General features: G+C 48.3%; 1 protein-coding gene across 1 annotated transcript in view; it reads right to left on the minus strand.

Annotated features, from left to right (window-relative positions):
* Positions 1-8,467: 8,467 nt before the first annotated feature.
* LOC146356256 (uncharacterized) overlaps positions 8,468-15,383 on the minus strand; it is a 44,611-nt gene continuing 37,695 nt past the window's right edge. The window contains exon 3 of the mRNA XM_084831868.1: positions 8,468-11,309. Within this exon, the coding sequence (XP_084687994.1) occupies positions 8,690-11,309 (2,620 nt within the window). The 3' untranslated portion in view covers positions 8,468-8,689. The remainder of the gene's footprint in view (positions 11,310-15,383) is intronic.

Below are 15,383 nucleotides of genomic sequence, written 5' to 3' on the forward strand. Positions count from 1 at the left end.
TCTCCTGCCCAGCTTTCCTGACCTGAGCTGGAAGGTTTCCATTGACACTTAAATGTTTTGGCTAAAAGGATTCACTCAGAATATTTACAACTCAAGTTGCATTCAGGGTCAAGCTTTGCATACATCCTTTTAGTTTTTCACCACATTTCTTACATTTCAACACATAAACTTAACTATTAAAGGGAAATATATGTGGATATAAGGAAATACGGGGCAGACAACATGAAAAATAGGAAAAATCAAATCACACTGTCGGGGGTTGGGGGTAAGATGTAAGGGGGCTGCACTGCAGGGTGGAAGTAGGGACAACACCAATATTTTGATTTGCAGGGAGGGTTGGGGGAAGGGAAAAATTCCGCTTTCGGAGTCATAGGTGCGGGGGGGGGGCTTGATCCTTGCAGTGCAGTCACCAAGTAGGGCCTGAAGATTTGCATGCTTGTTATTGGAGGATCCGCTCAGCGATCCACCCAGGCCCTAAGGGCGGGGGTATGGAGCGGGCATGGGGAGACTCTTGGTGCAGAGCAAATAGGCCCACTTGGTGATGTGGGGGGAGGAGAAAGAGCACTGTCAGAGAAAGAAGGGAAGGGGCACCTTGGAGGGGGAGAAGGTCCATGAAGTGCAGCCTTCTCCAACCTCCCCCCCCCCCCGATATGTTGGGCTACAGATTTTTCTTTTAAGAGACTCATCCAGATGTTGTTTTACCTGTATTCATAGAATCCTAGAATAGTAGGGACTAGTTCCCCTCTACTCAGCACTGGTTAGGCCTCATCTGGAGTACTGTGTCCAGTTCTGGGCACCACACTTTAAGAAGGATGCAGACGAACTGGAGAGAGTTCAGAGGAGGGCAACAAAGATGATCAGGGGACTGGAAACAAAGCCCTATGAAGACAGACTGAAAGAACTGGGCATGTTTAGCCTTGAAAAGAGAAGACTGAGGGGAGATGTGATAGCACTCTTCAAGTACTTGAAAGGTTGTCACAGAGAGGAAGGCCAGGATCTCTTCTCGATCATCCCAGAATGCAGGACATGGAATAATGGGCTCAAGTTAGAGGAAGCCAGATTCCAGCTGAACATCAGGAAAAACGTCCTGACGATTAGAGCAAGATGACAATGGAACCAATGACCTAGGGAGGTGGTGGGCTCTCCCACACTGGAGGCGTTCAAGACGAGGCTAGACAGCCATCTGTCAGGGATGCTTTGACTTAGATTCCTGCATTGAGCAGGGGGTTGGACTCGATGGTCTTATAGGCCCCTTCCAACCCTACTATTCTATGATTCTGTGAGATTAAGGAAATCAGAGTTCCTAACATTGTGGAAGGAAAAAGAAAGGTTTGGGGGTGAGCTTGTAAGAGTGGGGAGGAAAGGAAGGATTTGGAGGGCTTTGTCTTAACAATGGGGCGCCGCAACCACGCTAATCTTGACACACAAGTCACAATAAGAAAAGGGGCTCAAAATACATTCACGCTCATTTCTAGCACCTTGTGCGCTGTTCCTAACTGTGTTTCCTCCTTTTTATAAAGGATCTAGCCACCATTTGTCAAACCAGTTTCTCCGATGACCTTGGCTTGATCACAGTGGGGTGTAGGGAAGGAAAAGTGCAATAAATGGACTCAAATAATATTCCTGCCCAACAAACCTTCCCATTAGATGGCCAGGGAAGGCTGTTTGGGCTCCAACCAAATAGTGTCCAAAATGAGATAAAGCTCTGGGCATACACACACAGCATACAACGCGGATGTACTGTAGGAGGCTACAAGTTGTACAAGAAACTTCTGAAAATAGGATAAAACTGCAAAGATACTTCTCCCTGTTACTGTGCAATCTGTTCCTGGAGTGGAAGCCTGGGGTATGTTGAAACTCCTGGTTCTCAGTGGCTGAAGGAAAACTATGTCCATTTTAAAAAGGGGGGCTGCAGTGGAACTTTGCCTGTGTCTAGTTCCAAGAACCGCAGCTGCCAGACTCAGATGAGAGTAGGCAAAAAGTGGCAGAGAAGTGACATCACCATGGTATCCCATTCCTTTGTCTTTCTCTGGGCTTGCCCACCAGATTCCAGAGTTTGTCCTGCTCTGATCAAGTGGCTGGAACTCCTTCCAATAATGGATTGGCAAGGACACCAAGGTGGTTTCAGTAGGGTGGGCCCAGGTGGTACTTATTGGACAGATACGAATGGAACTGATCAAGTAAACCAACACACTGAGTGCTCAGAGCTTGGAACTCTTGAGCCCTTTGAACAAAAGTTTCAAAGGAACAAACAGGTACCACACATGATATGACAAAAGCACAAACAACCTGAAGGATTCCCAGGTGGGTACAATCTGGGCTCAAACAACCAGGGTGGGAACAACTCCTTCCCAGAGATATCTCACATATATAAGAAGGTGTTCTTGAGATGGACAACAAAATTCAGAAATTCCTGGTCTTGCGCCTGGGCATTGATTCCATCACATCCCAGGGAAATAACTTGCATGCATGATTACATTACCAGTGGGCCCATCCTAAGATGTTTGCTGCCACAAGATGTCTTGGATATCTTTAATATCAGCGCTGAAACAGTGTATTTCCCCTGCTGTGCAGCTGATCAGGTGGGCTGCGGGGGAAATTAGGTGGAGTCCCCACAGCTCCGTGGACTGCACTGGCAAAAGCCATAGGTTCTGCACCTAAGAACATAAGAACAGCCCTGCTGGATCAGACCAAGGGTCCATCTAGTCCAGTATTCTGTTCACACAGTGGCCAACCAGCTGTCAACCAGGAACCCACAAGCAGGGCATGAGCGCAACAGCACCCTCCCACCCATGTTCCCCAGCAACTGGTGTACATAGGCATACTGCCCCTGATACTGAAGGTAGTATATAGCCATCAGGACTAGTAGCCACTGATAGCCTTCTCCTCCAGGAATTTATCTATCAGAACACCTCTGCTTTATGGAACACTAGGACTGCTTGCAGACTTGCAAATCAGTTGAGTGGCTGAGTCTCCTTGCTTTCAAGTATTTTGAGACACACACCCAGGAATGCTGCTTATACAAGCAAGTCAAGAGGAGCCACTTCCAGTTTAAGAAAATCCAGCTGAACACCCATCCGAAAAGATGCTGCCCAATAACGAGAACTCTGAGGAAACTAATTATTTATTACTATTCCATAACACTCAATGGCCAAAACTCTCTGGGCAGTTCACAAAATTTTAAAACCCTTAAATTCAACGTGATCAAACGTAACATAAAACGGTTGAACATTTAAAACAGAATAACACGAAAGTGAAAAAGAGCATTAGGGAAAGATCTAAAAACATAAGATCCCACTTTTAAAAACAAACTGAAGATCTATATACACTGGGTGGTGGTGGTGAGGTTTTCTCCTGGTGCTGAAAAGACCAGTGTTGGCACCAGGCAAGCCTCTCCATGTAGAGCATTCCAGAAGCAGGACACCACCACCAAAAAGGCCCTCTCTGTAGTAGCCATGCACCTCACTTCATTTGGTAGAGACCCCCAGAAGAAGGCCTCTGAAGACAATCTTAGGGTCTGGGCAGGTATATTTGGAAGGAGACAATCCTTCATGTCACCTGGCCACAAGCCATTTAGGGCTTTAAAAGTATCAGCAATTTGAATTTGGCCTGTGGAGCTATGAACCTGGAAGCCAGTGCAGATCACAGAGCACTGGTGTCACATGATCATATTGACCAGTCCCTGTTAATGATCTTGCTGCCCTGTTTTGGACCAGCTGAGGTTTCTGGACCGTTTTCAAAGACAGCCCCATGTATTACACATTGCAGTAATCCAGATGAGAAGTTACCAGGGTATAGATAACTGTAGCTAGACTTTCTCTGTTCAGATTGAGTCATAGTTGGTGAATCAGCCTGAGCTGAGAAAAAGTGCTCCATGCCACTGAGGCCACCTGTGTCTCCAATGACACTGCTGGATCAAAAAGCACCCTCAAACGACAAACTTGATCCTTTAGGGAGAGTGCAGCCCCCTCCAGAAGAGGTTGAACATCACCTTGGAGGGCGTACAAACCACCCACAAATAGCACCTCCATTTTGGCTGGACTGAATCTCAGCCTATGGGCCCTCATCCAGTCCATTACAGAGCCCAGGCACTGAATGAGATCACCCACCGCCTCACCGGAATTTGATGAAAAGCAGCGATAGAAGTGGGCATCAACAGCGTATTGATGAGACCTCAGCCCACATCTCCAGATCCCCCCTCTCAGTGGCTTCCTGTACACATTAAACAGCATGGGAGAGGAAATAAAGCCCTCTGGAACCCCACTGCATAGCTGCCAAGGCACAGGGCAATAGTCCCTGTGCACCACCTTCTGGAACCGGCCACCCTATTTCTCCTGCTGGGGCAAATGTATGGAGAATAAGGGGCAAATTCATGGAGGGAAAGGCTATCGATGGCTACTATTCATCATGGCTACATACTACCTCTAGTACCAGCCATGGTTTGGTGCCTCCCCTAAGGCCTAGTTACTGCCAGGAAGAGCTTGAAACTAAAATACATTGGTAGTTGGCCAGCTCCTTTTGCCCTGCCCACCAATGGAATCTGCCCCAAGAGATTCTGCAGAACTAGATTCATACCATGGGCTGAGAGACGTTCAACACCCCTACTGCAATGTGTTCAAGCAATCACTAGGGGAGTTTCTGCATTGCATGTCTCAAGTATGCCCCCTCTGGGTTCCTGTGGACAATTGCTGGCTCAGGGAAACTGGCTCAGATCACTGCTGCTATGGAAGGACTTACAGCGTTCCCATGCTCCAGATATTACACCTCCCTCCCTCCAGATGTGTTGGACTGCAACTCCCATTGGCCCTGCTGGCTGGGGATTGTAGAAGAAGAGTTAAAAATCCTTTAAGTAAAATGACTGAAAAATAAGAGAAACTCTTCCCAGGAATTTGTGTATGTATAGCTCAAGATAAGAAAAGGCTGGCTTGTAAGGAAGTAAAACTAGATAAGGGACCAGATGTCACAGCAAACATCCTGTGAAAACTATGTCACTTCTTCACCTTAGCTGTTGTTTAGACAACATAATTATAGTTGTGCTTACATGTAACCATATAGGTGTTGAAAATTGTTGATGCAACTTAAACAATACATCAAATTGTTGATGCTGCATAGGCCTCATCTGGAGTACTGTGTCCAGTTCTGGGCACCACACTTTAAGAAGGATGCAGACAAACTGGAGAGGGTTCAGAGGAGGGCAACAAAGATGATCGGAGGACTGGAAACAAAGCCCTATGAAGAGAGACTGAAAGAACTGGGCATGTTTAGCCTTGAGAAGAGAAGCCTGAGGGGAGATATGATAGCACTCTTCAAGTACTTGAAAGTACTTGAGAAGAAGGCCAGGATCTCTTCTTGATCATCCCAGAGTGCAGGACATGGAATAATGGGCTCAAGTTACAGGAAGCCAGATTCCGTCTGAACATCAGGAAAAACTTCCTGACTGTTAGAGCAATACAACAATGGAACCAATGACCTAGGGAGGTGGTGGGCTCTCCCACACTGGAGGCTTTCAAGATGAGGCTGGACAGCCATCTGTCAGGGATGCTCTGACTTGGATTCCTGCATTGAGCAGGGGGTTGGACTCGATGGCCTTGTGGGCCCCTTCCAACCCTACTATTCTATGATTCTATGATTCTATAAAGAACTGAGTCAAAGTAAACTGTTGTTAGTCCTCTCTCAGAGCTCTAACCACGAATGCATGCACTCTTAATAAAGCCGCTTGAAAGAGTGACAGACTTGCATTTTCTTTGGTTGTCTGGGCCTCCAGCCTAAGAGAACCCCTTCCCCAACAGGATAATGGAAGCTGGAGCCCAAGACACCTGGAAGAAGCAAGCTTGGGGAAGCCTCTTATTACACAACAGTAGAGAAAATGTCCCCCAGTAGAGAAAATGGGGAGTGAAATACGCTTTAACACCTCCTAATCCCTGAGAGAGGGAAGCAGAATATTAAGACGACTGTGACAAAAAGACAGCATTAAGGTTTGAAGATTTGTGTTTAGAGGGGAAGGAGCAAAACCCACACAAGGCACATACCATTCCCCTCCCCACAGAACAAATGCATGCCCCATTCCTCCTAAGCCCCCCACCCGTTCCACTTGGAGGACAGAGGTGTGTGAGCCCCATGGCCTGAGCCTCTTAATCTAACCTGCTGCCATGAGCGTCCACAGGATTCCAGGTCCTGTGGATTCCAGTCATGACATCATTGCAAGCATAGCAACAGCAGCTGCAGTGCTGCGCTTTCCCCGTCTGCCTCTACGTTCAGCCTCCAGCTACATGGACAAGGCTCAGGACAGGACAGGAGATCAGGGAAGTCAACCTGCGACCCTTAAAGTAACCTGATATCCTCAAGTGGGGTGGAGGATGCTATCCTGCGGCTAGCGTTCAAGTGAGATTCAACGGTTTGATTGACTTGCTTAGGCAGAGAAATGTCTTGGGTTTGGCCAGAGCCTACCCCATACACCTACAGTGCTGTGAGCACAGCATGACTATGAAAAGTCCTCCATAAGTGTTACTGCAATGTGTTATGCGTGGGACCGCCCTTGACAACTCAGAAGCTTCAACTGGTGCAGAATACGACAGATTTTTAAGCAGCACGGCACAGTTTAAGCACATCATGACCAACATGGCTGCCTGCTCATTGCAGGCCCAGTTCAATGTGCTGGTACTCAATTTTAAAGCCATAAATAGATCGAGTCCTAAATACATTAAGGGGCAGCTATTCCCATACCTATCATGCCTCCCCTGGAGGACTCTTCCTCACCTGACGAAGACAGCTTACCAGACCAGGAACTGGAGGAGGAGACCCAAGAAATACCATGCCAGGCTGACTGTGAACAGCCAAGCCGCTCCCTTGTGTCTCTGCAGAACTCTGAATCTGAACAGGTGCAGTCTCCTCTCATAACTCCCCAGAAGAGGCGTATAGAGCAGACTCCATTTAGGTGCAGCGCTAGACTGCAAGAAAGGGCTCCTCGAGAGGAGGGCGTCTGCAGGCCCCTGATTAGTTGCAGCTGGGTGGTGGACAGAATCTGAAGCTGACCGGCTTGAAAAACCTTGCAGGACCCTGGCCTCTCTGCTGGAAACAAAACCTGTCTCTGGCCCTCTTCAGATGTCATGCTAAGCCATGGGGGTTCACTCCAAAAAGTGATCCACAGTGGCTTTTCGTGTCATTTGGGGGGAGATTGCAGTGGGGTTAGCAGGCTTCCACAGTGGTTCTGACAGGATCCCTGTGGGCATTTTCAGCCGTTCCACAAAAGAAAAAAAGGTGGACCATAAGAGTGTGATGGCAAGAGCAACCACGTCTGCTCATCGCCACGGACTTTCGCTATGGTTGCACAGCCATGTTTTCCTTTTTCCTACAGAGCGGCTGAAAAGCACGTTTTCGCACCATGGCGGCCACTGGGATTACTTGTGGCAGCACTGGCGTCAAGAGGATGGTGTGGGACTCACACTGCGGGGAGAGGTCAGAGAACTATGGGGCAGCCCATAGTTTGTGGTCCTGCGGCGGGCCCCTTGTAGTGGTTTTCAATCCTCTCCCCACAGCATCATTCCCCTGTCCACTCACCCCTCCTCGAATGTGTGAACAGGGCCTCTGACTCAAGCTCCTGCGTGTTTCTCTCTGTGCTCCACTTGGATTCCCTGATTTATGACCCAGACCATACTCAGGTTTGCTTCTTGTCTGCTCCTTGATTTATTTGGCTATCATCGCCTTTCTCCTTAGCAGCTTCTATATCCTTGGAATGTTGCTATGGCAACTCTATTGCAAACATCACAGGGTTGGCATACCAGTTTCTCCAGCTCTGAACTCCCGCTCTGTCTACAACCTGATTTCTGCTGGCTGGAAGCCCACACTGATCAGCTGAAAGCCCCAAGACAGTTGCAGAGCAGGACAACACCAACCTGACCATGCATTAAGATCTTCTGCTAGCTGGGGCCCCTCTCCATGTATCCCCATTGATACATTACAGGCTTCTGTAATGGGAAAGCGGAGTATGTGATGTCCACAAATTTCCTCTATTTTCTACGGTCCCCTGGGTCACCTCCCACACTGTTCAAGAGGATCACCCAACGCTCTAGAGCAGATCTAAGTGGGAGCAGGGGCTCTAGATGGAAGGAAGAATCTGGAAAAATCAACTCCGCCAGATCATAAAGCCTTCTGTCAATGGAAAGGATGCAGTTGGACAGAACCCAATGAAAACATGAGTGTGGAGGCAGATAATTATTATTCTAATCGCCAATGTGTCTGGCTAATAAGCACTGCAAGTTCTTTCCACACACCAGGCATTCATATGCATTGAGTACATTTATTTACCCTCACTCTGCCCCGCAAAACTTCTCATATTCTATGACTTTAAAGGATTTCTCTTCTATGCAAATTATTTCAAATAAAGGAAGATTTCTATTCACTAAAGCATGTTCCACAGTCCCTGTGTTTGTGTGTGTGTGTCTGACACATACCCACGCCCACACGCATGTGTAACTTCTGATTTATTGTAAAAGGTCTTACTACAACTGGAACATTTTTTGGACTTTCCCCAAGTACATCCTCTGATTTCTGTTAAGGCCTATTTTATGACAGCAACCTTCACTGTCTTAGGAGCATTTCTATGGGTTCTCCCTTACATAGACAGCAATTAAATCATCTGTGTGAAATAAGATGTGTGCTCTGCTTCAAGCTCCCATTATTCTCCAAACACTTAAACAGTTTCTCCTGTCTCGAGCCCATAAATAGAGTCAAATTGCTCTAGGGGAGCTGTTAACCAAGGAAAGGTCTGGGGAATATTGAGAGCAAATGTTCTGGCCGACCCTGGTTCGGCAGGTGCAGCTGAGTCCGCCACATTGGTCATCACATCTGGGCCTTCCTCCACACAAATGGACCCTTGTTCCCGAGTAGGCCCTTCATCATGACTATACCCAGGACAAAAGGGTATTCTGGGAGTCAGGTGGGCCCTCCCATCATGGCTCTGCGTATCCCACCTGATACACTGCCATCGGGGCTCTGCAGAGCCATGGGAGGTGGGAGGGGAGTTTGGAACCAGGGCTGGGCTCGTGACGAGGTTGAATGGGTTGCTGGGAACCTCAGACGAGGCCTCGCTCCCCCCAGACCCCTCAGGGTGCCCCAGGACTACTGTAGCAGAGGGCTGTTCCAGGGGATCGCACTCCCCCTCCTCTGAAGAGGTCTCTGTGTGAGTTTTTTGATGTGAAGTAAGGGATTCCCTTCGACTGAAGCTCTTTCCACACTCAGAGCATTTAAATGGTTTCTCTCCAGCGTGAGTTCTTTGATGTAATGTAAGCGATGATCTCAGAACAAAGCTCTTTCCACACTCCAAGCACTGATACAGTTCCTTGCCTGTGTGAGTTCTTTGATGTAATGTAAGTGACTGTCTCAGACTGAAGCTCTTTCCACAGTCCAAGCACTGATACGGCTTCTCCCCTCTGTGACGTCTTTGATGGGAATCAAGGGCACCCTTCTGCCTGAAATTCTTTCCAAACTGAAGGCATGCGAATAGTTTCTCCCTTGTGTGATTTCTCTGATGTGAAGTAAAGTCATACTTCCGGCTGAAGCTCTTTCCACACTCCAGGCATTTAAATGATTTGTCTCCTGTGTGAATTCTTAGATGGGAATTAAGAGCTGAGGTATGTTTGAAGCTTTTTCCACACTGCAAACACTGAAATGGTTTCTCCCCTGTGTGCCTTCTTTGATGTAAAGAAAGGGCCTCCTTCTTGCTGAAGATCTTTCCACACTCCAGGCATTTAAATGGCTTTCCCCCTGTGTGAGTTTTTTGATGGTATTGAAGGGCACCCCTCTGGCAGAATGTTTTTCCACACTCCGAGCATTTAAATGGTTTCTCCCCTGAGTGGATTCTTTGATGGATAGTAAGTGCTCCCCTCTGACTAAATGCTTTTGCACACTCAAGGCATTTAAATGGCTTCTCCCCTGTGTGTGTTCTTTGATGTGTGAGAAGGTCAGAACTCCGCCTGAAACTCTTTCCACACTCCAGGCATTTAAATGGTTTCTCCCCTGTGTGGATTCTCTGATGAGAAACAAGGGCATTCTTCTGCCTAAAGCTCTTTCCACACTCCAGACATTTAAATGGTTTATCATCTGTGTGAGACCTCTGATGTGAAACAAGGGCTTTCTTCTGGCTAAAGCGCTTTCCACACTGCAAACATTCAAATGGCTTCTCTCCTGTGTCAATTCTCTGATGCAAAGCAAGATCACGCTTCCGGCTGAAGCCCTTTCCACACTCCAGGCATTTAAATGGTTTCTCCCCTGTGTGAATTCTTTGATGGGAATTAAGAGCTGAGGTATGTCTGAAGCTTTTTCCACACTGCAGACATTTATATGGTTTCTCATCTGTATGTGTTCTTTCGTGGGTAACAAGGAGAGAGGGCTGACCAAAGCTCTTTCCACACTCCAGGCATTTATATGGCTTTTCCTCTGAGTGACTTGTTCTGTGGAAATTAAGAGCAGAGGCCTGTCTGAAACTTTTTCCACACTCCAGACATTTAAATGGTTTTTCCCCTGTGTGAGTTCTTTCATGTACTTGAAGGGCAGCCTTCTGGCAGAATCTCTTTTCGCACTCCAAGCACTGAAATGGTTTCTCCCCTGAGTGGATTCTCTGATGGACAGTAAGTGCCCCCTTCCGACTAAATGGTTTTCCACACTCCAGACATATAAATGGTTTCTCCCCTGTGTGCATTCTTTGATGGTTGAGAAGGTCAGCACTGTCCCTGAAATTCTTTCCACACTCCAGGCATTTAAATGGGTTCTCTTCTCTGTGAATTCTCTGATGAGTAGTAAGGCTTCGCTCATGATTGAAACTCTTTCCACACTGCGGACATTCAAATGGTTTCTCTCCTGTGTGAATTCTCTGATGTGAAGCAAGCTGATCATTCCGGTTGTAGCTCTTTCCACATTCCAGGCATTTATATGGTTTCTCCTCTATGTGGCTTTTTTGATGGGAATTAAGATTTGATATCTGTCTGAAGCTCTTTCCACACTGTAGACATTTATATGGTTTCTCATCTGTGTGTATTCTTTGATGGGTTTTAAGGTGAGAGCCTGAACTGAAGTTCTTTCCACACTCGAGACATTTATATGGTTTTTCTCCTGTGTGAGTTCTTTGATGAAAATTAAGGAGATAGCCCTGACTGAAGTTCTTTCCACACTCCAGACACTTAAATGGCTTCTCCCCGGTATGAGTTCTTTGATGTACTTGAAGGCCTCCACTCTGGCGGAATTTCTGTCCACACTCCAAGCACTGAAATGGTTTCTCCCCTGAGTGGATTCTCTGATGGACAGTAAGCGTCTCCCTCCGTCTAAATGCTTTTCCACATTCCAGACAGTTAAATGGTTTCTCTCCTGTGTGCGTTCTTTGATGGGCGCGAAGGTCAGCATTATCCCTGAAACCTTTTCCACACTCAAGGCATTTATATCGTTTCTTTGCTGTGTGGGTTGAGCAGTGGTCATCAAGGGTTGATTCACGAGCAGACATTTTTCCACACACAGGGGATGTCTTCTCTCTCTCTTCTTCAGGTGTTTTTTGTTGTACCATAATTGCATGGAGGTCACCATCTAGACATTTAATCCTCTCTGCATTTCTTCCATTTCCCAGCTTGTTCACCCAGTCTCAATTCCCAACATTCTCTTCCTCGTCTGGCCACTTAGCACTTTCCTTGGACACTTGAAGAGCTCTTTTGTTTCTTTTCTCCCATACATCCCTGGCTTAAAGAAACAGAGAAACAGAACATGAGTGTGTCAGAGCTCCCCTTATGACCTGGACCCCCTGGACAACTCCTTAAGGATCTCTTGCCTCCTGAATGGTCCCACCTTCCTTTTATTAAACTTCCCCTTCCCAATAATGTGGGGTTTAGGCTGTAGACATATCCTAGCTGCATTTAGACTGCTCTAGGCTGCTTCTTCAGGCTCTGGTCTCTCTGACTCTCTGGTCTTCTTCTGTCTGGCTTCCCTCTCCCTTTATATCCCCTCCTTCCCTCAAACTGAAAATACTGTTTCAAACCTGGAGAAAGGACACCCAACTCAGTAAAAAGAAACCAATCACAGAAATGAATATGAAACTTAACTGGGGAAATGAAACTACTCTTCTCAGGGATACCCCCTCCCAACAAAAATCCCAGGCCACTAGGCCAGACCGTTTTCTTTTCCTTGGCTCTGTAAGCCTCAAACCTTTACAAAGTTCAATGAAAAAGACTTGTAAACCAGGGAATCCTCTTGATGTTCCCACCCTTAGAAGGGAACACCTCAGTTCCCTAAACCTATAGTAAAATGAGGAGCAAGGACTCCAAAGAAAATTTAAAGGAAACTGGGAAGGCTGAAACCCTAGCAGAGTTCATTTAAAAAGTTATACATTGTCCTCCCCCCTTGAAAAAAGCAGGCACAAAAATTAACATCCAAGGGGCCATGCAAAAAGGCAGCCTCTACTTCAGTGTAGCTGAGTTCAAGGGGTACAAAGGCAGGAGTTGTTCTCTCCACTGCAGAGTAAATCAAAATACTTTCCAAGGTCACTTTATTTCAATTCAACGGTGGGGGGGGACTGCTTTCCAGAGGCTTCTCCCACCTGTTTACCATCACCAGCTGACCAGTGTAATATGGTTATGTGGTTGGGGTCAGTCTAAATCACCTCTAGGATCCCTTACAATCCAGTGCTGCTGAGCACAAGAGACTGCAGGTTTCCCCCAAGGCTGTCTTTTGGGCAGGTTACCCAAAGGTTACATTGAATTGGTAGCCTTTGTCCGACAAGGCCTGAGGGGGTAGGAGGGAGTGAATCTGGGGGAAGAGTGGATCAAAGGCAAAAGGAAAGATTGGCTTTTGTCCTGGAGAAGAACATCGCTGGGCAGCTGAGAGGGAGCAGGGATCGCTTGGAGCTGTGATGCTGAGGGCCTTCATCCTGAGCGCAGGGTAAACACGCCTTTTATAAGAGAAACCCCACAAGTCTCCAGTGCCCTCCTTCTAGGACACTGAAGTCCGGGTTGGTGCTGAAGCCCCTGCAAGCTCTCCCCCGTCAGGAGTGGGGTGCAGGAGCGCAGCAATATAAAAGAGCGACCAGCAGCTGAGAGGGAGCAAGTGAAGATCCCCCTTTGCTCCTCGGTCCTCAGTCCTCGAAGCTGCTGCCCTCTGCTGCTGCTGCTGCTGGCTGGTTGCAGGTATCTGGGCAAGGCGGCTGGGTGGGTCTGGCATGTGCTCCTCTGCGCGTCTCCAAGTGCGAGCTGGTGATATTACCAGCGCCAGCTGACCAGCCGCTCCCCTCCTCCCCGGGTATTAAAGGGTGGGGGCTGCCACAGACCGCACCTCTGCGCATGCCTCGGTGTCGCGCTAAGTGCGTTCTTAGCGTCGTCCTTACAGATGCTCAGACGAGCGCATGCCAGACCCAGAGAGGGCAGAAGCTTCAAAGCACAAGAACAAAAGAGCAAACGTTGATCTTCACTCGTTGCCCTTTCTTTTATATCGTCCTTTATTTTGTTTTTAATATGTGCCTGGGGAATAGATTGAGTTAGGGGGGAGAGGGTGAGGCCCCAGAACTGTAGTCACGGGCAGGGGGAGGCATGGCGTTGGGGGATGAACCGTCCAGCTGAAGAGAAGGGGGGCTAGACCCCTTATGGCCAGCCCCTCTTCTGGTTCTTCCCCCAACCAGATGGTTCCTGGCGGCCTTACCAGGGGCCTAGTGCTGCTGCTGAATGCCAAGTTGGTGCAAAACAAAATCTCTCTCACCCATGATTTGATTGTGGATGAGGGGCCGACCTGACATGCATTACTGAGATCTGGGTGCGGGAACTGGGAGGTGTTACTCCCTCCCAGCTGTGCCCTCCTGGGTACTCGGTGCAGCACCAACACCGACTTGAGGGTTGCTGTGGTCTCTAGGAGTATGACCTCCCTCTCTAGGCTTCCTGTTCACTCGAGTGTGGATCTTGAGTGTCTGCACCTTGCATTGGGTAGCTGGAACGGATTAGGGATGCTGCTGGTGTACCGCCCACCCTACTACCCATGAGACTCCCTGCCTGAGCTGATGGAGGGTGTCTCGGATTTGGTGTTGAGGACGCCAAGGATGATGGCTCTGGGGAACTCCTCTTCCATGCCAAAACCACTATATCCAGGGCGGCTCAGGACTTCAAGCCCCCCATGACAACCATGGGGCTGTCCCAACTTGTCATCAGCCCAGCACATGCAAAAGGACACGCTCTTGATCTGGTTTGCGCGATTGGGAGGGAGGATGGTGATCAGAAAGTGGGGGAATTAACTTCTCTCCTCTGGTCCTGGTCAGATCACTTGCTATTGGGGGTTGACTCTCAGCGGCCTTTCCCCTATGCAAGCGTGGGGAACTATTAAAATGGTCTGCCCTCAGAGGCTAATGGATTCGGAGGGATTCCACAGGGCTCTGGAGGATTTTCCTGCTGGTATGGCTGGTGCTCCTGCTGAAGCCCAGGCCGCTCTGTGGAATGCAGAGATGACTCGGGCAGTCGATACGATTGCGTCGAAGTGCCCTCCACCTTTGCACCTTTGAGCAGAGCCCAACCAGCTCCTTGGTATATACCCGAGCTCAGGGCAATGAAGCCAGAGGAGAGACAGCTGGTATGCAGGCAGAGGAAAACTCGGAGTCTGACCAAACACAGGATCGAGCCTACTCTGTGGCGCTGAGGGTGGCAAAGAGAGGTTTCTTTTCCACCACCATTGCATCTTCTCAGTGTCGTCCAGTGGAGCTTTTCCAAGTGGTTTGCGGCCTGTTACATTCTGGGCCAGGGAGAGAGACTGTGGAACCCTCGGTGGCAGGCTGTGATGAGTTTGCATGACACTTTGAAGACGTTCAAACTGGTCAGCACGATTAATGCAGTTCCATTAGCAGATGTCTCCAGAGCACCATCTGGTCCAGTTTTATTGGATGAGTTTCAGTTATTGAAGCCTGAGCATGCGGACAAGCTGCTTACTCAAGTCCGGTCAACCACCTGTGTGCTTAACCCTTGCCCTTCATGGCTTATTGCATCGAACAAGGAGGAGATGTCTGGCTGGGTCCAGGAAGTTGTAAATTTCCCCTTGAGAGAGGGAGTGGTGCCGGCCTCTTTAAAAGAGGCGGTAAAAAGGCCACTCCTGAAAAAGCTTGACCTGGACTTGGAGGATATAACTTGAGGCACAGGTGGCCAACATCCCCTTCCTGGGCAAGGTGCTTGAGCAGGTGGGTGCAGGACAAGTCCAGGCACTCTTGAATGAAACGGATTATCTAGATCCATTTCAGTCAGGCTTCAAGCCCGGCTGGCTTTGGAATGGAAACTGCCTTGGTCACCCTGTGGGATGACTTTTGCTGGGAGAGGAACGGGGGAGTGCGACCCTGTTGATTCTCTTAGGTTTCTCAGAGGCTTTTGGTACCTTCGACCATG

This window comes from Heloderma suspectum, chromosome 2 (genome assembly GCF_057233095.1).
Source record: "Heloderma suspectum isolate Gila_16-S chromosome 2, 16-S_ref, whole genome shotgun sequence".
NCBI lineage: Eukaryota > Metazoa > Chordata > Lepidosauria > Squamata > Helodermatidae > Heloderma > Heloderma suspectum.